We start from the raw sequence: 27,781 nt of genomic DNA, 5'->3' as shown, positions 1-27,781 counted from the left end.
GTGGGAAAGAGGTACTCGAACTATAGCTACGAAATGCAAGGTTCCACATTAGGAGTCGACGACCAGGAAAGGGATCTGGGCGTCGTTGTTGATGATACGTTGAAACCCTCTGCTCAGTGTGTGGTGGCCGCTAAGAAAGCAAATAGAATGTTAGGTGTTATTTGGAAAGGAATGGAAAACAAAAATGAGGCCATTATAATGCCTGTGTAACGCTCAATGGTGCAACCGCACCTCAAATAGTGTGTGCAATTCAGGTCATCGCATCTCAAAAAAGAAATAGTGGAATTAGAAAAGGTAGAGAGAAGGGCGACAAAAACAATAAAGGGGATAGCCATCTTTTCTCCATGCTGAAGAGCCCTAGGCACTTTAGCCTTTCCTCATAGGGTAGTCATCCTGAGGGGAGATATGATAGAGAGTCTATAAAATAATGAGTGGAATGGAACAGGTAAACGTGAAATGCTTGTTTACTCTTTCCCAAAATACTAGGACTAGGGGGCACACAATGAATATGCTAAGTAGTAAAACGAATCAGAGAAAATATTTCTGTTTTGGGATCTTGCCAGGTACTTGTAACCTGGATTGGTCACTGTTGGAAAAAGGATGCTGGGCTTAATGGAACTTCGGTCTGTCCCAGTATGGCAATACTTATGTACTTATGTAAGACCTTTGAAATTAAATGATGAAATATTTTGACACCCACCAGACATGGCTTAAAAAAGATCTGGGTTTCCTCTCACATTATAAACCACAAAATTATACTGGATTGTCACCCTCTGATCACCCATCCATCTCTCCCTGTCTCTCGCCCTCACCCTTACCTTTCCCTGTGAGACTGTCATTGGAATGTTAATTTCTGACCAAAAGAAGGTGGTATTGCCTTTGAAAGTTAGTCAAAAAAAGTATTATTAAGTTTTATCATCTTTTTTTAGTTCTGTTTTATTTCTATTTATTACCTTTAGAAGTGGATTAACATGACTACCACACCAATTCTGCCCACAAAACAACTCTATGTTTGAACTAAGACTTAAAATTCAAACTCTTTATCTTGCTCAGACATAAATGAAACCCAAGAGGCTGGCCCGCTAAGTAATTTTATCTTGAGAACTTTCCAGAAACGAAGAACTTTATACTATCCAGTTTCTGCAAAATATCAAACCCTCCCTCTATTTCACTGTTCACATTACCAGTAAGACAGTATATTCTAGAGATACCAACCTCCTCAGAAGTAGGGAGTTTAAGCATCTCAGAGAAATATTTTGCCAGAAGGATCTCAAGAAACATCTCTCCCTCTCTCTCTTTCCCACCGCTCCCTCCCCGGTCCAACATTGTTCCCTCTCTCTCTCTCCCTCCTTCCCCCTCCACTCCTTTCAGCAGCACCATCTCTCCCTTGCCCACTCCCCTGTATCTTCAAGTTGTTTAGATAGTGGCAGCAGTACAGCAATATTTTCAGGATACCTACAATGAATATGCAAAGTATGCAAATTTACCTCATGTACATTCACTGTAGGTTATCAGAACAAGACTGGGAACAATCTGTGAAGATAGCAGAATGCAAGTTTGAAAATTTAAGCGGCGGAATTATCTGCTAGGACTATCACTTGTTAAACTTTGGACATCCAAGATAAGTAACATTTAGTTACAATATTTGATTTTTGTGGCTCCATTTATGAAGTATTTTAGAGGATGGATGGACAATATTTATGAAAACATTTATATGGAGTTTTTTTGACCCATGATTAAAGAGGCACGCTTTCTTAATATAAGGCGTTTCCTTTGGAGGGAGGCGGTGCCGGTATTACTGAGGTGTTTTTTCTCCATTTACTTGCATGTAAAGGTTTCATGTAATGCATCCATGCCTTCCTCTTAATACTTTATCGTAGTGTAGAAAATTACATGTTGTTGTATTGAGTTAATTCTACACTTCCTGAATTGTGGGTTGAACAATCTACCCAGCCCATCTGAGTTTCAAGCCAATCATAATTAATATGAATGCGATATGCATAATCAACCTGGCTCTTAGAAGTTACATATTCAAATATTTCTCATCATGGATAGCATGAAAACCTAAGTAGCAATAAGTGGCAAACTTTGATCCTTAAGTACTACCATCAAGTCTGATTTTCTGCACTTCTTCAACGAATAATCATGAAACATTTGTATACGTTCAATTGAAGAACCAAGATAATTTGTGTTATTAATCTGGCTTTCCTGCAAACTGGACCTGTTTGCAGCACTTGAGAATCGCAATTCACCATTCCCAATATACTGTGGTGTGAACCACTCATCTACACAGAACCTATTTGAAACTAATGTCTTCATACTGAAATGCCTGATCCATACACCAAACTATTCCTTTACAAAAAATAAAGTAAATACAGAAAATAACTTACCACCAGCACCTTCAGAATTAGGTGATTCTGATATGAAGACTCCAGCCTGTGGTTTTCTACAACAGCAAAGAGAGCATTACATCAGAAACAAATTGGATAAGGGTTTTAGTGAAAGCTGCAAATAGGCTGGTTTTTTTTTTTTTTGTTACATTTGTACCCCGCACTTTCTCACTTCATAGCAGGTTCAATGCGGCTTACATATTATGTACAGGTACTTATTTGCACCTGGGGCAATGGAGGGTTAAGTGACTTGCCCAGAGTCACAAGGAGCTGCCTGTGCCTGCAGTGGGAATCAAACCCAGTTCCCCAGGACCAAAGTCCACCATCCTAACCACTAGGCCACTCCTCCACAATGATATCCACAATGAATATTTGACAAAATGTGAAAACAAGTCACCTTTTCGCGTAGCTCGGCTACCCTGAAATCCAGACCCATCGGACGCCTTCATATAAACACCATAAAGTCCACTTGGTCCACCCAATTTCATTTCTGTGGCATTGCCTTTAGTTCTTTCACTCTTGCAACATTGCCTTCAGCTCTTATATAGTTACTAGAATGCAGGCCACAATGACAGGAGCAGATTACAGAACAGGAGTGGAGTAGCTGCCTAGTGGTCACTGCAGCAGACCTTTGATCCTGGGGAACTGAATTCAATTCCCCACTGCAACTCCTTGTGACTCTGGGCAAGTCACTTAACCCCCCATCGGCCCATGTACAAAAAATAAGTACCTGTATATGTAAACCGCGTTGATTGTATCCACAGAGGGGCGGTATATCGTCCCATCTCCTTTCTCCTTTCATTAAAGCTCACTAAGGGGTAAAGGCTAACTATCACTGTCTTTGCATAAATATTTCAACTTGGGGGGAGGGGTAATTTTATAACAGGAGAGTCCAAAAATGCACCTATTTTATACATGCCTTTATAAAATAGCCATCACATGGGAACCCTGTTTCACCTGTAGAAAAAAAAGCGAATGCTACATACCTGTAGAAGGTATTCTCCGAGGACAGCAGGCTGATTGTTCTCACTGATGGGTGACGTCCACGGCAGCCCCTCCAATCGGAAACTTCACTAGCAAAGTCCTTTGCTAGCCCTCGCGCGCCCGCGCGCACCGCGCATGCGCGGCCGTCTTCCCGCCCGAAACCGGCTCGAGCCGGCCAGTCCAGTATGTAGCAAGACAATACACTTCAAGGGAAGACACAACTCCAAAGGGGAGGCGGGCGGGTTTGTGAGAACAATCAGCCTGCTGTCCTCGGAGAATACCTTCTACAGGTATGTAGCATTCGCTTTCTCCGAGGACAAGCAGGCTGCTTGTTCTCACTGATGGGGTATCCCTAGCCCCCAGGCTCACTCAAAACAACAACATTGGTCAATTTGGCCTCGCAACGGCGAGGACATAACTGAGATTGACCTAAAAAATTTACCAACTAACTGAGAGTGTAGCCTGGAACAGAACAAACAGGGCCCTCGGGGGGTGGAGTTGGATCCTAAAGCCCAAACAGGTTCTGAAGAACTGACTGCCCGAACCGACTGTCACGTCGGGTATCCTGCTGCAGGCAGTAATGAGATGTGAATGTGTGGACAGATGACCACGTCGCAGCTTTGCAAATTTCCTCCATGGTGGCTGACTTCAAGTGGGCTACCGACGCTGCCATGGCTCTAACATTATGAGCCGTGACATGACCCTCAAGAGCCAGCCCAGCCTGGGCGTAAGTGAAGGAAATGCAATCTGCTAGCCAATTGGATATGGTGCGTTTCCCTACAGCCACTCCCCTCTTGTTGGGATCAAAAGAAACAAACAATTGGGCGGACTGTCTGTGGGGCTGTGTCCGCTCCAGATAGAAGGCCAATGCTCTCTTGCAGTCCAATGTGTGCAGCTGACGTTCAGCAGGGCAGGAATGAGGACGGGGAAAGAATGTTGGCAAGACAATTGACTGGTTCAGATGGAACTCCGACACAACCTTTGGCAGAAACTTAGGGTGAGTGCGGAGGACTACTCTGTTGTGATGAAATTTGGTGTAAGGGGCCTGGGCTACCAGGGCCTGAAGCTCACTGACTCTACGAGCCGAGGTAACTGCCACCAAGAAAATGACCTTCCAGGTCAAGTACTTCGGATGGCAGGAATTCAGTGGCTCGAAAGGAGGTTTCATCAGCTGGGTGAGAACGACATTGAGATCCCATGACACTGTAGGAGGCTTGACAGGGGGCTTTGACAAAAGCAAACCTCTCATGAAGCGAACAACTAAAGGCTGTCCTGAGATCGGCTTACCTTCCACTTGGTAATGGTATGCACTGATTGCACTAAGGTGAACCCTTACGGAGTTGGTCTTCAGACCAGACTCAGACAAGTGGAGAAGGTATTCAAGCAGGGTCTGTGTAGGACAAGAGCGAGGATCTAGGGCCTTGCTGTCACACCAGACGGCAAACCTCCTCCAATGAAAGAAGTAACTTCTCTTAGTGGAGTCTTTCCTGGAAGCAAGCAAGATGCGGGAGACACCCTCTGGCAGACCCAAAGAGGCAAAGTCTACGCCCTCAACATCCAGGCCGTGAGAGCCAGGGACTGGAGGTTGGGATGCAGCAGAGCCCCTTCGTCCTGCGTGATGAGGGTCGGAAAACACTCCAATCTCCACGGTTCTTCGGAGGATAACTCCAGAAGAAGAGGGAACCAGATCTGACGCGGCCAAAAGGGAGCAATCAGAATCATGGTGCCTCGGTCTTGCTTGAGTTTCAACAAAGTCTTCCCCACCAGAGGAATGGGAGGATAAGCATACAGCAGACCTTCCCCCCAATCCAGGAGGAAGGCATCCGACGCCAGTCTGCCGTGGGCCTGAAGCCTGGAACAGAACTGAGGGACCTTGTGGTTCACTTGAGATGCGAAGAGATCCACCAGGGGGGTGCCCCACGCCTGGAAGATCTGTCGCACCACACGGGAATTGAGCGACCACTCGTGAGGTTGCATAATCCTGCTCAACCTGTCGGCCAGACTGTTGTTTACGCCTGCCAGATATGTGGCTTGGAGCACCATGCCTTGACGGCGAGCCCAGAGCCACATGCTGACGGCTTCCTGACACAGGGGGCGAGATCCGGTGCCCCCCTGCTTGTTGACATAGTACATGGCAACCTGATTGTCTGTCTGAATTTGGATAATTTGGTGGGACAGCCGATCTCTGAAAGCCTTCAGAGCGTTCCAGATCGCTCGCAACTCCAGAAGATTGATCTGTAGATCGCTTTCTTGGAGGGACCACCTTCCTTGGGTGTGAAGCCCATCGACATGAGCTCCCCATCCCAGGAGAGACGCATCCGTGGTCAGCACTTTTTGAGGCTGAGGAATTTGGAAGGGACGTCCCAGAGTCAAATTGGAGCAAATCGTCCACCAATACAGGGATTCGAGAAAACTCGTGGACAGGTGGATCACGTCCTCTAGACCCCCGGCGGCCTGATACCACTGGGAGGCTAGGGTCCATTGAGCAGATCTCATGTGAAGGCGGGCCATGGGAGTCACATGAACTGTGGAAGCCATGTGGCCCAGCAATCTCAACATCTGCCGAGCTGTGATCTGCTGGGACGCTCGCACCCGCGAGACGAGGGACAACAAGTTGTTGGCCCTCGCCTCTGGGAGATAGGCGCGAGCCGTCCGAGAATCCAGCAGGGCTCCGATGAATTCGAGTTTCTGCACTGGGAGAAGATGGGACTTTGGGTAATTTATCACAAACCCCAGTAGCTCCAGGAGGCGAATAGTCATCTGCATGGACTGCAGGGCTCCTGCCTCGGATGTGTTCTTCACCAGCCAATCGTCGAGATATGGGAACACGTGCACCCCCAGCCTGCGAAGCGCCGCTGCTACCACAGCTAGGCACTTTGTGAACACCCTGGGCGCAGAGGCGAGCCCAAAGGGTAGCACACAGTACTGGAAGTGGCGTGCGCCCAGCTGAAATCGCAGATACTGTCTGTGAGCTGGCAGTATCGGGATGTGTGTGTAGGCATCCTTCAAGTCCAGAGAGCATAGCCAATCGTTTTGCTGAATCATGGGGAGAAGGGTGCCCAGGGAAAGCATCCTGAACTTTTCTTTTACGAGATATTTGTTCAGGGCCCTTAGGTCTAGGATGGGACGCATCCCCCCTGTTTTCTTTTCCACAAGGAAGTACCTGGAATAGAACCCCAGCCCTTCTTGCCCGGATGGCACGGGCTCGACCGCATTGGCGCTGAGAAGGGCGGAGAGTTCCTCTGCAAGTACCTGCTTGTGCTGGAAGCTGTAGGACTGAGCTCCCGGTGGACAATTTGGAGGTTGAGAGGCCAAATTGAGGGTGTATCCTTGCCGGACTATTTGGAGAACCCACTGATCGGAGGTTATAAGAGGCCACCTTTGGTGAAAAGCTTTCAACCTCCCTCCGACAGGCAGGTCGCCCGGCACTGACACTTGGATGTCGGCTATGCTCTGCTGGAGCCAGTCAAAAGCTCGCCCCTTGCTTTTGCTGGGGAGCCGCGGGGCCTTGCTGATTCGCACGCTGCTGACGAGAGCGAGCGCGCTGGGGCTTAGCCTGGGCCGCAGGCTGTCGGGAAGGAGGATTGTACCTACGCTTGCCAGAAGTATAGGGAACAGTCTTCCTTCCCCCGAAAAATCGTCTACCTGTAGAGGTAGAAGCTGAAGGCTGCCGGCGGGCGAACTTGTCGAATGCGGTGTCCCGCTGGTGGAGAGACTCTACCACCTGCTCGACTTTTTCGCCAAAAATGTTATCCGCACGGCAAGGCAAGTCCGTAATCCGCTGCTGGACTCTATTCTCCAGGTCGGCGGCACGCAGCCATGAGAGCCTGCGCATCACCACACCTTGAGCAGCGGCCCTGGACGCAACATCAAAAGTGTCATAAACTCCTCTGGCCAGGAATTTTCTGCACGCCTTCAGCTGCCTGACCACCTCCTGAAAAGGCTTGGCTTGCTCAGGGGGAAGAGCATCAACCAAGCCCGCCAACTGCCGCACATTATTCCGCATGTGTATGCTCGTGTAGAGCTGGTAAGACTGGATCTTGGACACGAGCATAGAGGAATGGTAGGCCTTCCTCCCAAAGGAGTCTAAGGTTCTAGCGTCCTTGCCCGGGGGCGCCGAAGCATGTTCCCTAGAACTCTTAGCCTTCTTTAGGGCCAAATCCACAACTCCAGAGTCATGAGGCAACTGAGTGCGCATCAGCTCTGGGTCCCCATGGATCCGGTACTGGGACTCGATCTTCTTGGGAATGTGGGGGTTAGTTAATGGTTTGGTCCAGTTCGCAAGCAATGTCTTCTTCAGGACATGGTGCAAGGGAACAGTGGACGCTTCCTTAGGTGGAGAAGGATAGTCCAGGAGCTCAAACATTTCAGCCCTGGGCTCGTCCTCCACAACCACCGGGAAGGGGATGGCCGTAGACATCTCCCGGACAAAGGAGGCAAAAGACAGACTCTCGGGAGGAGAAAGCTGTCTCTCAGGAGAGGGAGTGGGATCAGACGGAAGACCCCCAGACTCCTCGTCAGAGAAATATCTGGGATCTTCCTCTTCCTCCCACGAGGCCTCACCCTCGGTGTCAGACACAAGTTCACGGACCTGTGTCTGCAACCTCGCCCTGCTCGACTCCGTGGAACCCCGTCCACGATGGGGGCGTCGAGAGGTAGACTCCCTCGCCCGCATCGGCGAAGCTCCCTCCGCCGACGTAGTCGGGGAGCCTTCCTGGGAGGTGGCCGCGGTCGGTACCGCACGCGGTACCGACGTCGGGGACCTCAACCTGGGCGATGGGCCAGCCGGCGCCACGCTCGACGGTACCGGTGGCGCAAGCACCGCCGGTACCGGAGGGGTAGGGCGCAACAGCTCTCCCAGAATCTCTGGGAGAACGGCCCGGAGGCTCTCGTTTAGAGCGGCTGCAGAGAAAGGCTGAGAGGTCGATGCAGGCGTCGACGTCAGTACCTGTTCCGGGCGTGGAGGCTGTTCCGGGCTGTCCAGAGCGGAGCGCATCGACACCTCCTGAACAGAGGGTGAGCGGTCCTCTCGGTGCCGATGCCTGCTGGGTGCCGAATCCCTCGGCGACCCAGAGCTCTCGGTGCCGACACGGGGAGGAGACCGGTGTCGATGCTTCTTCGATTTCTTCCGAAGCATGTCACCGGAGCTCCCCGGCACCGACGAGGAGGACGTCGAATCCACCCGTCGCTTCCTCGGGGCCGAGACTGAAGAAGGTCGATCTCGGGGGGGCTGTACCGCAGGAGCCCTCAGGGTAGGCGGAGACCCACCCGAGGGCTCACCGCCACCAGCAGGGGAATGGACAGCCCTCACCTGCACTCCACCCGATGCACCACCGTCCGACGACATCAGCAGACGAGGTCCTGGTACCACCGACGTCGATGCAGCTATCCGATGTCTCGGCGCCGATGCAGAGGCCCGATGCCTCGATGCACTCGATGCAGGGGCGGCCGAGGAAGATGGTCTGGACGCTGACGACGTCGATGCACTCGAAGATCCCGGTGCCGATGCCGACGAAGAGCCCGAGAACAACACGTTCCACTGGGCTAGTCTCGCTACCTGAGTCCGCCTTTGAAGCAGGGAACACAGACTGCAGTTCTGAGGGCGGTGCTCGGCCCCCAGACACTGAAGACACGACGAGTGTCGATCAGTGAGCGAGATAACCCGGGCGCACTGGGTGCACTTCTTGAAGCCGCTGGAAGGCTTCGATGTCATGGGCGGAAAAATCACGCCGGCGAAATCAAAAGCCGAAATGGCGAAATTTGAAGCACCAAATTTAGAGGGAGAAAAAATCTCGACCGAGGCCGAAAAAAGGCCTACCCCGACGACGAAAGAAAACTTACCGGGGCAAAAAAGCTGGAAGTACGGGGAGGATTTACACGAAACCCGGCGGGGGGTTTACGGAGCACTTCCCGACTAGGACAAAGCTTTCCCGAAGGAAAAAACACGTTCAAACAAATTGGACGCGCGAGGTCGACTTTCCGGGGCTCGACACGGCGAAAACACGACCGTACCGAGTGCGGACAAAAGAAGACTGGCCGGCTCGAGCCGGTTTCGGGCGGGAAGACGGCCCGCGCATGCGCGGTGCGCGCGGGCGCGCGAGGGCTAGCAAAGGACTTTGCTAGTGAAGTTTCCGATTGGAGGGGCTGCCGTGGACGTCACCCATCAGTGAGAACAAGCAGCCTGCTTGTCCTCGGAGAAAGACTAATATAAAGCTGTGTGGTAGCATACATGCGTGTAAGCCTGTGCATAAAGAGATGGCATGTCCTTAATGTGTGCTGCACAAAGGTGTTCAGGGTCCATTCTATAAAGTGTACCAAAATTTAGGTGCCAAAATGCAGTACTCAGAGCATGAATTCTAACACATCTGGTGCCTAGACTGCGTTCTAGAATACAAGTGTAAGATGGCATTTTGGCGCTAACGTTTAGACACAACTTATGTCACGTCAATACCAGGCGTATATGTGAGCACCTAAATTTAGCGCATAAATGCAAGGATTTTATAACCTACATGCATAATTGTTTGACATGCCCATGTTCTGCCCCCTTGCATTTATGCTTTATGCAATTTGCATGCTCATATTATAGGACACTGCTGAGCACGCACCTAGCGCTTATGCATACGAGTGTTACAAATCACGCATATAAGTGTTAGTAATCTAGAATCCAGGACTGTGGAGTCGCTTCTCCAAACCTTCGACTCCAACTCCTCTATTTTTCTACTGTCCAATTCAGACGCCTACTGATATTAGGCTTTACATTTTTTGCTCTAGATATATACACATATTTGTCCTGAAACTAAAGTACTTGTACATATAACTTATATTTACCAGTACTTTAGATCCAGGATGGAGTATAACATGATAACTTTACCATATATTATAATGTTATAAGTTTTATTTTGAAGCTGGAATCAGAGTCGGTACATTTTTATCAACTCTGACTCCACCCAAAATGACTTCCGACTTCCACTCCACAATTCCAAAGTCCTGCTAGGGTACAAATGGTACTTAAGTACTAAGGTTACAGAATTAGGGGGTAGTGCTAAAAGAACAAACAAACAGACCACAAAGCTAGTCTTACCCCAGGAGGTCAGAAACTCAGCTGCGTACCGGTACAGGCGGTTCATGATCTCAATCACAATCGCATAGATGATGCTGGGCACAAACAACATGAGGTTGCTCAGCTCTGACTGGTGCTTCTCGTGGAAATCCACAGCCCAGAGCTCCAAGTCAAAATAGATCATCATGACGTAGAGGGAGAGATAAAGACAAAGGCACACGAAGGGCACAGAGACCAGGTAGATGCGCAACTGTCTCTTCAGGCTGGAGTAGACAGGCTCCTCCCTCCCAGTCACTGGGTTAGTCCCCAACACACCATGGAATGCAGGTCGAGGCTCTTCAAACTCCCTCTTCATCATCAGGGTTCCCCATCTGTATGCCATCCCAGCACAGACGCGCTTCCACACCTCCAGAATAGCTGTCGACCACAACAGGTTGAATGAGGCAAATACCACATACTTGTCGTAATCCTCCCAGGCAAAGAGATAGTAAGGAATCCCGATGATCGCCATGGGAATCAAGGCAAATGTGAAGTACTCCAAGAAAGCAAAATACAGGGCAATGGTTTCGCCAAAATAGCAACGGATGTCATCTGGGGCATAAAAGAGAAAATGGAAGGATGTCAGAATAAGCTTCATTTTTTTTTTTCGTCTTTGATCATTTTTTTCCATTCTACATCCTCCTATTATCCTAACAACAGTGTTCAGAGCTAAAGTAAAATCCTTTCATAGTCAAATAATGGAAAAACATCATCCTTCACAGAACAAATATCCCTCCTTGTGATGCATGTGAACGCTCAATGTACCACTGGAAAAAAAAACAGATTAGGGTCTTTTGCACAGCAGCACGCTGTGATGCCAGGCAGCCAGTCCCAGTATGCTCTACAGCAGGGGTTCTCAACCCCGTCCTCGGGACACACCTAGCTAGTCAGATTTTCAGGATACCCTCAACGAATATGCAGGTGATAGATTTGCATGCACTACCTTCATTCTCTGCAAATCTCTCTCATGCATATTCACTGTGAAAATCCTGACTAGGTGTGTCCCGAGGATTGGGTTGAGAGCCCCTCCTCTACAGATAGGTTTAAAAGTGACTAGGAAGGGCTGAAGCTGGGGTTCATAAGTTGACCCACAGAGTGCGCGTGCTATTAACCACATCAATTAAAGTTTTCTTTAAAGAGAAATCATATTCCTTACTAAGGATGCACCACATATATACCACACACCTTTGAGTCTGTAGTGAGCCTGTCTACTAAAGTGGAGTAAAGTTTTGCAGTTACCATGCATTAGTTGCAAAATTTAATGTGCAATAACTGGCAGGGGCATATCCAGAAGCTGCCCATACAGTAACCACCATAAGGCAGACATTTACCACATCTCAAGCATATTGCTTACAGAGAGGTTGAATCCACACTATCAGCAATGCTCTAAGGGGCTGCTGCTGCAAAAAAAAAAAAAAAGAAACTCCCAAACTCTCCCAATAGGCTCAACACAATCTCTCCTGCAGCCTGGACATATCCTTGCGACAGCCCCAATGAAATGCCCAAACCCCTGGATCTTACCAGGGGTTCCCTGGTGTCTAGTGGGGAGCAGGAGATAAAGGTTAAGCTGTAGTACCATGAGCCTACCACCAGGAGTGAGAGATGCCATTTTGTTCCAGGTTGACCGATGAGGCACGAGCTTCTGGGGATTTTCTGCCCTCCACCAAATATATGGTAACCCCTGATGTGAGCCGGGGGAGCGGGGGGGGGGGGGGGGGGGGGGGGGGAGGGGTGATGTGAGCCAGGGGAGCAGGAGTGGACGGTTAGGAGCGGATTTCAACTCCATTACCATCATGCAAGGTCATCTTGATGTGTCTGGTCAATTTACATCTCTTCTAGCCAGTCGAGGTTCAGCCACCTCCAAGGATTTCACATATGGCCTGAAGTCCTTCCTGCCAACATATATCTATGGACCACTTTGGACTCTCTTATCCTTTCCCTATTCCTTCTATTCTAACCAATTCACTTGTAATGTACCACCTCTGATCTGGCGATAGTCTATCAGTGCATTGTAAGCCACTTTGAGCCTGCAAAACTGTGGGGAAAACATGGGGTATAAATGTACAATAAAAAATAAATAAACTAGGTAGTCAGTCACCCAATCATGCACAATCAGGAAGTGCGGCAGAAGCATTGGAGGCTGGGGAGCTCCACATGGTATGCCTAACAGAATCTAGAGGTCAGATATGGTATGAGAATCAATTTTTTTGTATTAGATTTATTGTGAAAGTTGAGATAAGATTGTAATGTTGTGTATTATGTATTGTATAAGGTCTCCTGATGAAGTGATAAAAAGAAACACGGCCTGTGTTGGGACCAAAAAAACGATTATGGGACCGGAAGATATGTAATACATGGTAAATAGTAGTAGTAGTAGTAGTAGTAGTAGTAGTGGATGGAATAGATGCCAAGCATTCCACAGTTTTTCATTTTTCTTTGGACTAATGAGTTCTTCTCAGAAACTTACAAGTACTTGAAAGCAAGCTGAAGGAAGTGTTCTGCTTATTAATACGTGCAGTGGAGGAGTGGCCTAGTGGTTAGGGTGGTGGACTTTGGTCCTGGGGAACTGAGGAACTGAGTTCAATTCTCACTTCAGGCACAGGCAGCTCCTTGTGACTCTGGCCAAGTCACTTAATCCTCCATTGCTCCAGGTACAAATAAGTACCTGTATACAATATGTAAGCCGCATTGAGCCTGCCATGAGTGGGAAAGCGCGGGGTACAAATGTAACATTTTTAAAAAAAATACGTGATATCTCCAATTTAGGAGAACAGAACAGAAAGATAGTGAGTGTTGAAATGGGTTATCACGTTGGAAATCGGGAACACTGTGAGATGAGCTACAGCTGGTTTGGTTGAATGGTATTGGGGATGAGCGATTTGGGAAATGTATAATAGGGAGAGACTACTGTTAGAGTGTGGGGTAGAGAGTGTTTTACTGTTAGATAAGTGAGGTTTTCATAATAAAGATTGTAAAATTAAATGCACACAATGATGTGGTTGTAGTATATTTAAATATAAAGAAATATTGTATTAGTCAAGTGGTAGTGGCATTTTATATTTGTGACTAATTATTGTGAATGTCCCCTGTGGTTGGTACTAAGTGTACCTTATTTATTTAGGGGTATTTTTACTAAAGCTTAGCACACACTAAGAGACATTAGCATGTGCCACGTGTCTCATAGGTATAAAATAGGACACACAGCATTTTAGTAAAAGGGCTCCTTAATCTCTTTCGCCGGTGTGTTTGATTGTGGGAAGGATGAGTTTTCATTTTTATTTTTATGCAGATAATGTACAGGTACTGATCCTCGTACCTAGGGTAGGGTGTTGCAGGAGAAAATGACTTTTGTTGCATTCCTAGTTTAATTTACTGTATCCAAAACTGAAATTGTTTTGTTTTTCATTCATTCGACCTTGATATACCGCCAAATCTACAATAGGTCAAGGCAGATAACAGCATGAAAATAAAAAAAGAAAGGAACTCTATAAGCAGCAAGAAAGCAAAATCATTCACACCATTCCTCTTCACTCTTATTTATGCCCAGGCACCAATAAGTCTCAGGATGCTATGGCTGTCTCATGACAGGGCTAATGGGCCACTTCTTCAAATGGAAGCCCATCTCTTCAATGTCACCTTTGGCACCTAATCATTTTACCTCTATCCAGGAAATCTAGACTGCCCCAATTGACTGTCTGCACATGTTGTCCATTAGATTGTAAGCTCCTTTGAGCAGGGACTGTCCTTCTTTGTTAAACTGTACAGCGCTGCATAACCCTAGTAGCGCTTTAGAAATGTTAAGTAGTAGTAGTAGTAGTAGTAGTAGTAATCTTGGGTTGCCACAGAAGAAAGTGTCTTAGTCTAGATTAGATTAGTTTGAAGAGCATGGAGTAAAGAAGAAGGCAGAAAAGGAGAAATAAAAAAGGAACTTGGATGGGGCTAAAGGAGTAAGTACAGAGCAGAAGCAAAATGAAAGTGATCAAGCAGATCTAAAAGGACAGAAACAAACAGAAGAAAAAAGGTAAGGTAAAAGCTTTTGATATACCGCCTTTCTGTGGTACAGCCAAAGCGTTTACATATTATATACAGGTACTTTCTCTGACCCAGAAAAGGAGAAATAAAAAAGGAACTTGGATAGGGATAAAGGGGTAAGTAGAGAGCAGCAGCAAAATGTAAGTGAACAAGCAGATCTGAAAGGACAGAAGCAGTGGTGTGCTGGAGCCGGCTCACACCGGCTCGCAAGAGCCGGTTGTTAAATTTTTAAAGCTCTTGCGAGCCGGTTGTTCCTGCAGGCGAGCCGGCTCCTAGGGGCGGCGCAACATGGCGGTAATGCGTTACTCTCCCTAGTACTGTGTTGTGTTACTTCCAGCGGGGAGATCTGTCTGCCGGATGCACCCTCCCTCCCACGCACTTCCTGCTGCCAAGAAGGGGGCGGTTCTTCTAACTTGAGTCGTCGCACGTTCCGTTTCTCTAACGGCGGCCATTGGCTGATTGGAACTCTTCAAGTGGACGCTGAAGCGCCGAATTAGCCGCAATCATGCCGCGGATTATGATAAAGAGCAGGGTGTGGCGCAACACTGAGGATGAAATTCTTACAGCAGCTGTTATGAAATATGGCAAAAACCAGTGGTCTCGAATAGCTTCCTTGTTGCACAGAAAATCAGCAAAGCAGTGTAAAGCTCGATGGTACGAATGGCTGGATCAAAGCATCAAAAAGACAGAATGGTCACGTGAAGAAGAGGAAAAATTATTACATCTAGCCAAACTAATGCCAACCCAGTGGAGAACCATAGCACCAATCATCGGAAGAACACAGTGTTTAGAACATTATGAATTCCTACTAGATAAAGCTGCACAGAGAGATAATGAAGAAGAAACAGCAGATGATCCTCGGAAACTTAAACCTGGAGAAATTGATCCAAAACCAGAAACAAAACCAGCCAGGCCTGATCCAGTTGATATGGATGAAGATGAACTTGAGATGCTTTCAGAGGCAACAGCTCGTCTGGCCAACACACAGGGAAAGAAGGCTAAAAGGAAAGCCAGAAAGAAGATGCAGGAGAGGAGGCCAAGTGGAAGGGGAGATCAGGGGGAGACACTGGATATGCTGGAAAAGTAGATGGAGGATATACTGGCCACAGAAGACGGTGGAAGGGGAGATCCTGGAAAAGTAAAGTAAAGAAATAAATGGAAAGGAAGCCCTGGAAACGGAGTTAAGAGGACAGATAGCAGCAGAATCGGATACTGGGCCAGCATGATCAGAAAAACAAAGTCACCAGACAACAAAGGTAGAAAAAAATCATTTTATTTTCATTATAGTGTTTGGAATATGTCCACGTTGAGAATCAGGTGCTCAACATTAAAAGTTTATATTTATTTACTTATTTATGGTATTTTATCCCACATTAAACATGAATTAGATTGGAACCTGGGATCATTTAATTTTTTTTTCCTGGAGTAATGCATTGTCCCCGCCCCCCGGCTCTCTACCCGGCTATAGCCAGCTCTGCAATTTGGGGGGGAGGGCGCAGAGGTGGACCGGGGAGAGAGCCTGTTGTTAAACATTTACCAGCACACCACTGGACAGAAGCAAACAGAAGAAAAAAGGTAAAGTAAAAGCATTTGATATACCGCCTTCCACAGTGCCAGCTGCTTGCTTAACCAGAGACTGGACAATATGGTTAACAAAACTTAACAGATCTTACAAAGGAAAATCATTGGCTGAAAAAGAGTGCCTGTTGCAGTGCTAATTTTAGATAGCTGCCAATTAAGTGGAGGAGTATCCTAATGGTTAGTGCAACGGGCTTTGATCCTGGTAACCTGGGTTCGATTCCCACTGCAGCTCCTTTGTCACCTTGAGCAAGTCACTTAATCGCCCATTGCCCCAGGTACAAAAACATAGATTGGGAGCCCTCTAGGGATGGAGAAAGTATCTGTATATAATGTATACAGTGCTGCGCATGTCTACTACTACTTATCATTTCTATAGCAGTAGACTTACAAGTTACACAATAACATATGTAGCTTTGTAAGTCTGTGTGCTTTGAAAATGAGCCTCACTGAATATAAATATATTCTCCCAGTGGAGGCCTACAACATTTCAAACAACAAAATAATAAATCTAATTGAATGACTCTTTCTCCGGTCAGAATCCTGTATTATGATCTGGGATGGAGGGAGGGGGAGGCAGTTTTAGCAATATTTTAACAGGATTCAACCACAGTTCTGTGAGATCACAAACTGCTCTGCTGTCATCCCATTCACGGGTCTAAAAGGTTTTGCTCAGACAGGGCTGGACCATGAGCCATATTTAAATTTAGGACCCAAAGTACCCTTTTATTTTTCTCCTCAATTTATTTCATGGTTTTTATTCATTTATTTATGTTTACTACTTAATATACCGCCTTTCTACACGACACCAGGTAGTAGTGTGTTTAGATCTTTAAAGTAAATGGAAAATCCCTATGTTCTAGTTTTGATGTGTTCTAATGATTTTCAAAGTAAATAATATCAATGTACTACAGTTTCAGAGGCAAAACAAACAGGACCTTTGAAGACAGGCTCAACTAAAGAGTAGTTCTTACAATTAAAGGTGTGCTTTGTCCCCCAGGCCCCCAAAAACAAACATATCAACATACCAAGTGGCTGATAGCCAAGCTTGACCTTGCCATACCAGGTATGACCAAGCCTTTTCAGGTTCTCAGTGTCATGGAGTGGAAACGTCTGAACCAATATGCCACTGGTTGATAGTCGTCGCACTGGAAAAAGTTAAAAGATAACAAAAATGATATGTCATTCTCATCCTGCTTAACAAATGCCTTATTTAAAAATTCTGTGTCAGCAAGCTTAGATCTATAACAATCCAAATCTTTCTTACAGTGCATCCCAGAAGAACATGTTCACTTTAACACAACAGATAAAAAGTTGATTTAATCATGTCATTATTCAGTTTGGATCCATCACACTAAAAGCACTACTACAATCAGATGAGCTAATGCCCCAATGATCCTTGTTTGAAATAGGGGTTCACAAACTTTTTTAACAGTGGGATCCCAGAACTAGACTCTAGCGATGCAATACTGAAAAGCTTTCACAAATTATTTGCTATGCTCTGTTTTTACCTGAGGAAATGCCTTTTAAAATTATTCCTATATGGGTACATAAGTACCCATGGAAAGTTCATTTAGGCCTGCATGCACTCCAGGTAGTATTAAAATTGCTTTTGAAGCCCCTATAGTTTCCAACTCCCTACATGCCTGCCGTAGTACAATATCCTTTTCTCCATTTCAAATCATTCAGCTTTCCATGAAGCCATTCAGTGGTTGAACATGCTAAGGCAGGTGCTCTGTATACAGATTACAGGCATGCACACTATCAACTTCCATAACATCTATATAAATAAATCCCACCTCGAACGTTCTGAAGCTCACTCGAAGGCACTGAAGCACTGAACTCCTGTAGTCTTCGTAGGCTAGGCTGACCACCCTCGCTCATAGACCCGCCCTCAGCCACGCCCCATCTGTACATAAAACGCTACCTCAACGTTCTGAAGACAAAACCGGATGAGGCTATATGCACACTCCCTCAAGGGTTCGTTAGTTCATGGTGGTGAAGCCATGAAACTCACCATGTCTGTGTTCCCCGCCCTCGCGTCAAACATCATGACGTCGAGGGCGCAACACAGACGCACATCAACAGACCACTCCCCACCCACCATCTCACTACCTCCATCCCTCCCACTTCAAGGCCCGTCACGCCCCTAACAACCACTTACACACTCCCCCCTCCCTGCGATCCAAACACGCCCCCTCCGCGTCACTGCCCGCTGGACCCCCCCGCCGCGACCCTCTGCACACCACCCCTCCCTCACATACCCCCCCCCGAACCCTTCCCCTACCTCCGCTAACACCGGCGAACTTCTCCTCTCGCCTGCGGGGCCTGGCTTCATGAAGGAGCATCTGTCGTCTCTGTGCATGCGTCTGACATCAGACGCACGCACACACACGTCAACAGACGCTCTGACAAGGAACGCCCTGCAGCCCTGAAAACAACTTCACCCCACTCACCACAGGTATGGAGAGGCTTGGGGCTATGCCTTCCACGGCCAAAGGTGGCGCCCACAGGGTCGCACCTCGGGGGGAGCCACGCAGTAATGCGATGGGAGGGGCCTGCAATCAGAGGCAGGAGGGAGTCCAAAACTCGATGCGAGGGCCGTACGGTGAAGGTTCAATTGCCAGCGATGTGGTTTGCAACTCGGGACGGAGGGGGGCCTTGCTAGCGCCTGTTTCATTGCATTGTGAAACGGGCCTTCTTTACTAGTAACTACATAATATAAAGCTCATCACTGGACTTACCACAAAAAGTACTAATATAAGCATTAACAAGCAATGTAAGACGAGAGAAATGGATGCTATCCTTTAGGAGCTGAGGAATTTGTACTGGTGATAATTTTATTTATTTATTAGGATGTATTTACCGCCTTTTTGAAGGAATTCACTCAAGGCAGTGTACAATAAGAGTAAATCTAATATGAGCAATAGACAATTACAACAGTAAAAATATTCAAGTAACAATACAAAGTATGGTACAATGTCAACACAATACATAATAGAACATTTTAATCATTTTTCTAGCAACTTATCACCATACCATTGTAAATGAAAGCCAACAAACAGCAAATTAATGCCTCCAATTATGAATGCTCCAACTTCCCAAGGAGGTCTAGAATCAATCACCTTCTAAACTACTTAAATGATGCTGGGAATAGGAGGTGTCTTGCCATGTGACTTAATGATACCATCATGTACAGGAATGTACAGAAGTAACGCTTATGCCCCAAAATTATCCTGGTTTGTGCTCACCACTAAAAGTGACAAGATACAAAGAGGCATATTTTCAAAGCACTTAGCCTTCCAAAGTTCCATAGGTTTCTATGGAACTTTGGAAGGCTAAGTGCTTTGAAAATATGCCTCAAAGTAGTCCTGGAAATCTGACAAACAAATTGTTGTTGATAATTTCTCTTTAAAACGAAAACATTTTAAGGGCAATTCTTTAACACTTTGTTATTTGAACATTTTTACTGCTGTAATTGGCTATTGCTTATGTCTGATTTATTTTTGAGTGAATTCCTTCAAAAGGGCAGTAAATAAATCCTAAATAAATAACACAATGCCTAGTAGAAGCTTATTCTATAAATAAAAGTAGGTATCAACTATCCTTGATAGAATACTACCACAATCAGGTCATTTGTGTATGTGGTACTTAGGCCAAAGGTATATGTGGAATTGTGAGTCTTGCTCAGGCTCCACCCATGTGTACACCCACATGCAAAGTACATACTATTCAAAGATGCTTGTGTTCTTACAGAATAGTGCTTAGGTGAGAATTTGACATGTACATTCACATGTGCACTGTAAGAGAGTGAGTGGTATAGCGGCAGGAGTCCTAAGAACACTCCCTCACTGAGGTTGCAGTTTAGTCACATTACGGCAGGTGGTGCTAACCTGTCATATCAGAGGCTGAGTCAGAGGAGTGGGACTCAGGCTGGGAGGTGCTTAAATGCCCTGGAGCAAGGTGGACCAGAGAGGCCAGGAAGCAAGAGGTCTCCAGGAGAGAGATCCCGAGTGCAGAGATCTCCTGGAGGGAGGCTCCAAGTGAAGAAATCCTCCCAAAGTGTTGGCTTGGCTGCAGTACCTGTGGGGGGGGGGGGGGGGGGGAGTCCCAGGGAAGTGAGGAGCAGCCCTAGCTCAGAGGTTTGCATCCTGTGTTAAGAAGTAGATACCCAGAGATTGCATAAAAAGAAAGAAAGAAAAGACTGCAAAGGTAAGAGTGCCTTTGTTTGTAAAGATCCGGGTTCTGAGTGCCCCAGCTGGAGCCGGGTCTAGGTTTATGTGTGAGTAACTGGAACTGTGCTGAAGAGGTCTAACAAGATAGAACTGTTAAGAGAGAAGGAAGTAAATGTTAATGTGGTTGTTACCCAGGTTTGAACTGAGTCTGTGACAGACACAGACTGTACTGCTTTGATTACTTGTTCACCAGTAAAGCTTTTCTTTTGACTTTACAATGCACTCTGCCTGTGTCTGTGAGGGTTCCATGCCTGTTCAATAGCCACGTTATCACATGCACACAAATATACATACAAGCTAGTATTCTAAACATATAAGCATGTAATGCACGTGTAAATGATAGCAACCGTTTTACAGAATGCCTCGCTTTGCACTTATCAGAAGACTGTATGAACAAAATTTACAAAAGTAAAGTAGAATGCTTGCAAATACACATTTGAATGTGTCTGAGCTTTGGGGAAAAGACAGCAAGCAGACAAGTATTTATGCAGCTTTTATATGCAACTACAGAAGAAGCATCGATTAGATACACATTAAAAAAAGGCCTTCGAGTGCAACAGGAACAGGGCTGCCAAGAGGAGGGTGGGGGACAAGATTCCCTGAGCCCGACCTCAGCGATCAAAAGAGACTGCTCTGCTGGCCACAGGTCTTTCTTCCTGCCATGTCCTGCATATACAGAAACAGGAATTTACTTCGCAGGAGGCGGGAAGCAGCAGGAAGACGGAGCTGTAGCCAGCAAAGCACTCTCTTTCATTTGATGCTGCGGGTGGGGGAGGGGGGAGCCATAGCCATCGAGAAGTGGGGCAGGGGGGACAAAATTCCCCAGGCCCGGGCCTCCAAGGGGGGCTCAGTGCCGCAGTCCCACCCGCCATCCGTCGTCAACCGGGCCGGGCCCCCTGCATTGAAATCACAGCCTCTCACCTCCGTGTGAAAGCACTGCAGGCAGCAGGGTAGCAGATCGCCTCTCTTCGGGCCTCCTTCCCTCCCTGTGTCCCGCCCTCGTCTGACATAACTTCCGCAAGGGCGGGACACAAGGAGGGAAGGTGGGCTGAAGGGAGGCGATCTGCTGCCCTGCTGCCTGCAGTGCTTTCACACAGAGGTGAGAGGCGCTGTGATTTCAATGCCCGGCCCGGTGGCGGACGGAGGGGGGCGGGTGGAGGGGAGAGCGGTGGCGGCGACCTCGGGGGGGGGGGGTAGAGGGGGCGGGGCCCCGGGTGCAGCCTTGCGCTGGGCCCGGCCCAGTCTCTCAGCAGCCCTGGGTCGAGCAGTGGCAGAATGGGTGGGGCATTGCCCTGAAGATTGTTTGCCCCAGGTCCAGCTTTGTCTCTTGATGGCCCTGGACAGGAACACTACATTAAAAAGTCTGGATTCAAGGAATTTAAGGAAAAACAGTGGTATCTAGAAGATTATAGGTTAGAACACACTGTGAGCAGCTCTGAGGAATGCCACCCTTTCCAATATCTACCTAGCTCCATCCCACTACATAATATGAAACAGAACACAATCTAGTGTACCTGGGTATAAAGAATCTTGTAAATACCATGTTGAAGTAGTTTTACCATGGTTGGTATCATGCATATGTAGCAGGCTGTCAAAATGTGGATTCCTGTGTTACTGCTGGAAAAACACACTGAGCCTTGTCTTCCTCCTCCCACAGGAGTCCACAGCAAGGAGAAATGTAAAAGTACCAGAGGTAGTAATCCCACTCTGTGGCCCACATGAGCCTTACCTTCCTGCTCTAGGGATTGAAGGGAAAGGAGAAAAGCACAGGGGACTGCTAGCCTGATCCACAGCTGCCCTCTGAAGCACAGAGTGCCACAAAACAGGAGAGATAGATCATAAGGGAGATCTGATCCTGATCCATAGAGGAGAAAAGATTCAGTGAAGCTGCTGCCAAAATTACAGTCCTTACAGGGAAAGGACTTGAAAGCTGGGAGCAGTAGTACTGGCGAGTGCTGATCCTTTAAAGAGGGAGGAGATATGACCCAACTGGGGTGCTGATCAACCTGCTTCTTCTAAGAGGGAGGGCATAGGCGCCCCGTATAAGAGGCTTGGGGAGGCTAAGTCTCCCCAGCCCAACCGACGCTGCCCCGCCCCCCCTGCCGCCGCCGCCCGCCGCACCTTTAAATATTATATTTTTGCTGGAGTCGCGGGCAGCGCCAGCATTGAAGGCATCAGCAGGCTCATCTCGGTTTCAGCAGCCTTCCCTCGCAAGTCGCATGATGGCTCCGCCCTCTTCTGACGTATTTCCTGTTTCTGCGAGGGCGGAGCCATCATGCGACTTGCGAGGGAAGGCTGCTGGAACCGAGATGAGCCTGCTGATGCCTTCAATGCCGGCGCTGCCCGCAACTCCAGCAAAAATATAATATTTAAAGGTACGGCGGGGGGGCAGGAAGGAAACGAGGGCTGCCTATCGGGGAGCGAGGGCAGACGGGAGAGGAGAGGAGGGTTGCTGCACATGGTGGAAGAAGGGGAGAGGAGAGGGCAGGGGAGAGGAGGGTTGCTGAACATGGGTGGATGGAAGGAAGGGCAGGGGGAGAGGAGGGTTGCTGGACATGGAGGGGGAGGGAGGAGTGAGGAAGGAGATGAGATGACGGAAAAGGAAGAGAGTAGAAAAACTGCACATAGATGAAGAAAATAGGCAAAAGCTAGATCCACTGGACAGTCAAGTTTGCGGAGGACCCAGCTTTTACTTACGGATGTAGGACAAGAAATGAAGAAGAAAGGCGGAAAGTAAACAAATAAATGGAAAGGAAGCCCTGGAAACGGAGTTAAGAGGACAGATAGCAGCAGAATCGGATACTGGGCCAGCACAATCAGAAAAACAAAGTCACCAGACAACAAAGGTAGAAAAGATCATTTTATTTTCATTAGGTGTTCAACATTAAAAGTTTATTTACTTATTTATGACATTTTATCCCACATTAAACATGAATTAGGATGTTTTGTGGCTCTACATGAGAATTGTGAAATTATGATCCCTTGTTTCAATATTGTTGACGGTCTGCATTTTCCGTATGGGTGGTATATTGGTGTATTAGGTTCTACCCAGTGTAATATTTATGGTACAGTAAAGTTCAGAGTGTGTTTTTGCACAAAGTTGTGCATAGTGTTTTGCAGTTGAGCGATTGTGGTTAGTATATGCTTTGAGCAACCACTTTATTCTTGGACATATGATACATAACTAATATCTAAATTTAATAAAAGGTATTGTGACATTTATTTTTATTTATTTTTTTCTGTGTGTGATCAGACAATTATGGATTTAAGCTCCACCCCTGGCCCCACCCCTAACCCCGCCCCCTTTAGCCTCCCCAAACAGTTGGGCCACCGACCGCCTATGAGGGAGGGAGTGCTGGGGAACACAGAAACACAAGGAACTGAGAGAGTGGATGGAAGAGTGATTGGAGCACAGAAGATCTGTTCCCTGCTAAAAGACAGAGGAATGACGTACTTGGCTTAACAAATGCCCAAAAGCTGAAATATAACTGTGAAGGATTGAAAAAGAAGAGAGAGGCTACTGACCAACCTAAAGAAGCCTAAAGTCACCATACAAGAGAGTAAGGATTTCTACAACTATCCCATCAGCAATGAATTCATGTGCACTTTTCTGACCACTGACAGGTCATTTATGACCTATGAACTACATGGCTAAAAAGACTCAAAAAGCCTCAGAACTGTATTTTCTGATAAGCTGACTTTCTGTTGAGAGCTGCAAGGTCGCGCTGAGCCAGCAAGGAGCACTCTTCCCCCATCCTGGCAGAGCCGGTGCCACTACTTCTACGTCACCAAGGACACAAGAATGAATATACAGTTTGAAAGCGAACAGTGTTGAGCATTGGCGCCGACTCCGTGGGTGCTATGGGTGCTCGAGCACCCCCAATATTTCCCCGCCGGAACCGGAAGTTCCCCAGGAGCTAGCCCTCTGCCTGACCTCTTCTCCCACTCCCACAACAGTCCTTCGCCTGCCCCTCGCCTTCCTGCATGCCGCCCATAACTTAAAAGTCATCTTACCGGGGTCCCGGCGGCAACAGTAGTGAAAGGCGAGCACGAGCAGCCTCGGCAAGTCGGCGCTTCAGCTTGCCTTCCCTTCTCGTTGCTCTCAGCTCTGCCTCTGGTCCCGCCCTTGCAGAAACAGGAAATGAGGGCAGGACCAGAGGCAAAGCTGAGAGCAATGAGAAGGGAAGGCAAGCTGAAGCGCCGACTTGCCGAGGCTGCTCGTGCTCGCCTTTCACTACTGTTGCCGCCGGGACCCCGGTAAGATGACTTTTAAATTATGGGCGGCATGCAGGAAGGCAAGGGGCAGGCAAAGGACTGTTGTGGGAGTGGGAGAAGAGGTCGGGCTGGAACTCGAGTCGGAGGGAGGGAGGGGGGTCTGGAACTCGGAGGGGGGGGTCTGGTACTCGGAGGGAGGGGGGTCTGGAACTCGAAAGGGGGGTCTGGAACTCTGAGGAGGGAGGGAGGGAGGGAGGGATTGGGGTCTGGAACTCTGAGGAGAGGGGGGGATGGAACTCTGAGGAGACGGGGGCAAGGGGAGGGGGACAAATGCACCACCTATAAAAAAAAAAATTAAGCACCCCCAATCATTTTGAAAAGTTGGCTCCTATGGTGTTCAGGGTTAAGATAATACTCTGATAAGGCCTAGGTGCTGGGGAAATCCATATAACGGGATGGCGTCTATAATCCTCTGTAAAAGAACCCTTGGACTTATTATAAGATGCTGAGTTTCATAAATATTGTTCTGTGTTCTGTAAACATTCAGATAGTATGTACCATTCTACGTAAACAATAAAGTGAGGTAGAAATTAGCTGATGTAACACATAATTTAGCTGAAATTGCAAGTTGGGAGGGGATTGATGCCCAATCCACTGTATATAAGGCACTGTTGTGTTACATCTAGTCAAAAGGTAAGATGATCCACTGAGTGACTCTTCACCACGGTGGTCTCCCTCCTTCTCTCTCACAAATTGCTGTTTGTTACCTGCCTTATTGCTTTGTTATTACCTAATTGCTCTGATTACTTTATTACTTTAATTGCTTTGCCTGATTATTTTGCGTAATTCCTTTATTGCCTTGTTATCAATGGTAATAAAGATTTTTCCTTTAGAAGAAACAGCCTCCGGCCTCTCTTATTACTCTGTTCTCTCTGTCTATTCTGTTACACTCTATTTTGGGGATGGCTGGTCCACTTTATCTTGGAGTAAGTGATAGGAGGCAGAAACCCTATTGCCTCACCTGTCCAAATTATTATATTCCTTATGATAAGTGGAAGGATAAGAGGGAAGAATATCACGGCCTACTCTGGGACTGGGTAGTTATCAGGGGAGGACTATATTATGGCCTTCCCTTAGGTTCCACTATAAACAGCAATAAGGTGTGAAAGATGTTTGAGCTTGAATGAGAGATCAAGGAGAACAAATCCTTTGAAAGCATTTGTAGCATTTCATTTTGTTTTTATGGACTATTTGAATCTCTTATTTTGTATATGTTTGTACAGTATTAGAAAACACTTTATCTTTATTAGCTCCCTACAAGCTATCTTTCCATCTCCATTCATTCAAAGAACTCCTCCACCAATATAACAGGCATCCCAACTCTACAGATCATTCAGTGATTTAAAAAAAAACATTTTTTTTGGCCCTGCGAACTTTGAGCTGAACTATCCCAGTTAAAATGTAAGACCGCTCTTAAAATATATATATATATATTTTTTTTAGTATACAGATTTGAATTGATTTTTGGTACTCCTGTGGGTTTTGGTAGACTGTAGACAGTGCCTGCATCTTTCTTTTGTCGGTCAACTCTTTGTTTAATCCTTTCCTACGTGACTCTTGAAGTTCCTGTGTTATGTCTTTTTGTTGTTGTTATTATTTATTTCTCCCTAGATTGCCTGAGCTGTGTAAAGAAGCTGAAGTGATAGTGAAAGGCAGGGTGAGACCCATTTACATATATGATCATTGCAAAGCACAGTCCCTCTACACTCATGGAGGTGTGAAGTCAGAGACTTCACTACTGACCAGGTGTGCTCACAACCAGGTAATACCATTTTTCAGAGATTACATTGGTTGCTTTTGGAAAGCAGAAAAACTTGTAAATTATGTACTATGATGATATTCAGAATTGTATATGGATTAGCCCCTTTATATATGTGTTCATTACTGACTCTCTCTCTCTCTCTCTGTCTTGCAAGGAGAACATTATGAAGAACAACTCAGTTTTCACTTAACTTTCCAACTGTAAATAATGTTAAATATAAACTATTTTTCCTCCTTGTCTTCATATCAGGCTGCTAAAATTTGGACTCTGATCCCTAAGGACATTTGATTTGAATTACACTAAATTACTTTTCAGAAGAAAATGAAAAGTTTTTTTGTTTTCTAAAACTTTGGAAATTTAATTGTCAGTCTTATCTATGTAAAATGTTTCCAGTAACTGACTGGCTTCTCTGTTGCAATCCACAATGAATCATATTTCTGGAAACTGCAGAATATAAGGAATGTCCTGTATTGCATTGTCCTGTATATGCATACACACACACTCATTATGGGGGTTTTTTATTAGCTCCACCCAGCATGCTTGAATTAGGCTTATAGTGTGGGTTGTGTACCCTTTTGTCGTGCACATGTATGCATATATATACCATGCTGTGAATTATTACTCAAACATTTTTATCTTTTCTTTCCATCTTCTAGTTGATGACTGCCCCTGCCCTGCTTTGATTTTGCACACGAGCTAGGATCTGTAAGCAGATACCTGATCTCAGAGCATACACCCAAGAGGACTGTGATTTAAGTATATAACCCATAAAATATTACATATTTCGTCTGAGAAAAAATAGACATCTCTGCTAAAAACCCATTATACGAATTACAGACAACCAGTTTGTAACTGCTGATGGCAATGGTAAAAAAGAAAATGTTCCAGGTGGAAAAACTTATTTACTGAGGTGCAGAAATACAAAGGAGCGATAGGAGGTGAGAGGCTGATGTGCAGAGACCAAGAGACCTGGAGTTGATAGTGTCTGGGGGTCTCAAGGTGGCGAAACAATGTGATAAGTTGGAGGCCAAAACCAGAAGGATACTCAGCTGCATAGAGAGAGGCATAACCAGCAGGCAGAAGGTATAATGCCCCGTAAAAGTCATTGGTGAAACCGCATTTGAAGTACTGTGATCAGTTTTGGAAGCTGCATCTTGTCAAGGATGTAAGAAAACTTAAAGCAATTCAGAGGAAAGTGACCAAAATGGTATGGGGTCCGACTGGAAAATGTATGAGAACAGTCTTAAATATCTGAATATGTATACCCTGGAGGAGAAGAAGGATAGGGAGATATGATACAGACAAAGGAAGAAGTGATATGGATCACCTTAAAAAGAGATGATAGAACCTCTGTCCACGTGGGTGTTGTCTACAGACCTCCGACACAATTAGAGGAACTAGATAAAGATCTGATCGCAGATATTCA

The 27,781-nt window shown here is 46.6% G+C and overlaps 1 protein-coding gene across 1 annotated transcript in view; it reads right to left on the bottom strand.

The window, feature by feature from the left end:
• The window catches only part of LOC115459141 (anoctamin-10-like), a gene marked incomplete at its 3' end in the record, with an annotated part of 115,383 nt that overhangs the window by 24,649 nt on the left and 62,953 nt on the right, over nucleotides 1–27,781 (bottom strand). Inside the window, exons 5-7 of the mRNA XM_030189015.1 lie at nucleotides 17,112–17,231; nucleotides 10,456–11,025; nucleotides 2,391–2,446 (exon numbers count right to left, since the gene is read on the bottom strand). Coding sequence (XP_030044875.1) covers nucleotides 2,391–2,446; nucleotides 10,456–11,025; nucleotides 17,112–17,231 — 746 coding nt within the window. The remainder of the gene's footprint in view (nucleotides 1–2,390; nucleotides 2,447–10,455; nucleotides 11,026–17,111; nucleotides 17,232–27,781) is intronic.

Source organism: Microcaecilia unicolor, unplaced genomic scaffold (genome assembly GCF_901765095.1).
Source record: "Microcaecilia unicolor unplaced genomic scaffold, aMicUni1.1, whole genome shotgun sequence".
Classification (NCBI taxonomy): Eukaryota; Metazoa; Chordata; class Amphibia; order Gymnophiona; family Siphonopidae; genus Microcaecilia; species Microcaecilia unicolor.
Note: the sequence above shows the minus strand (reverse complement) of the source record. Positions and strands in the feature narration are given on the sequence as shown.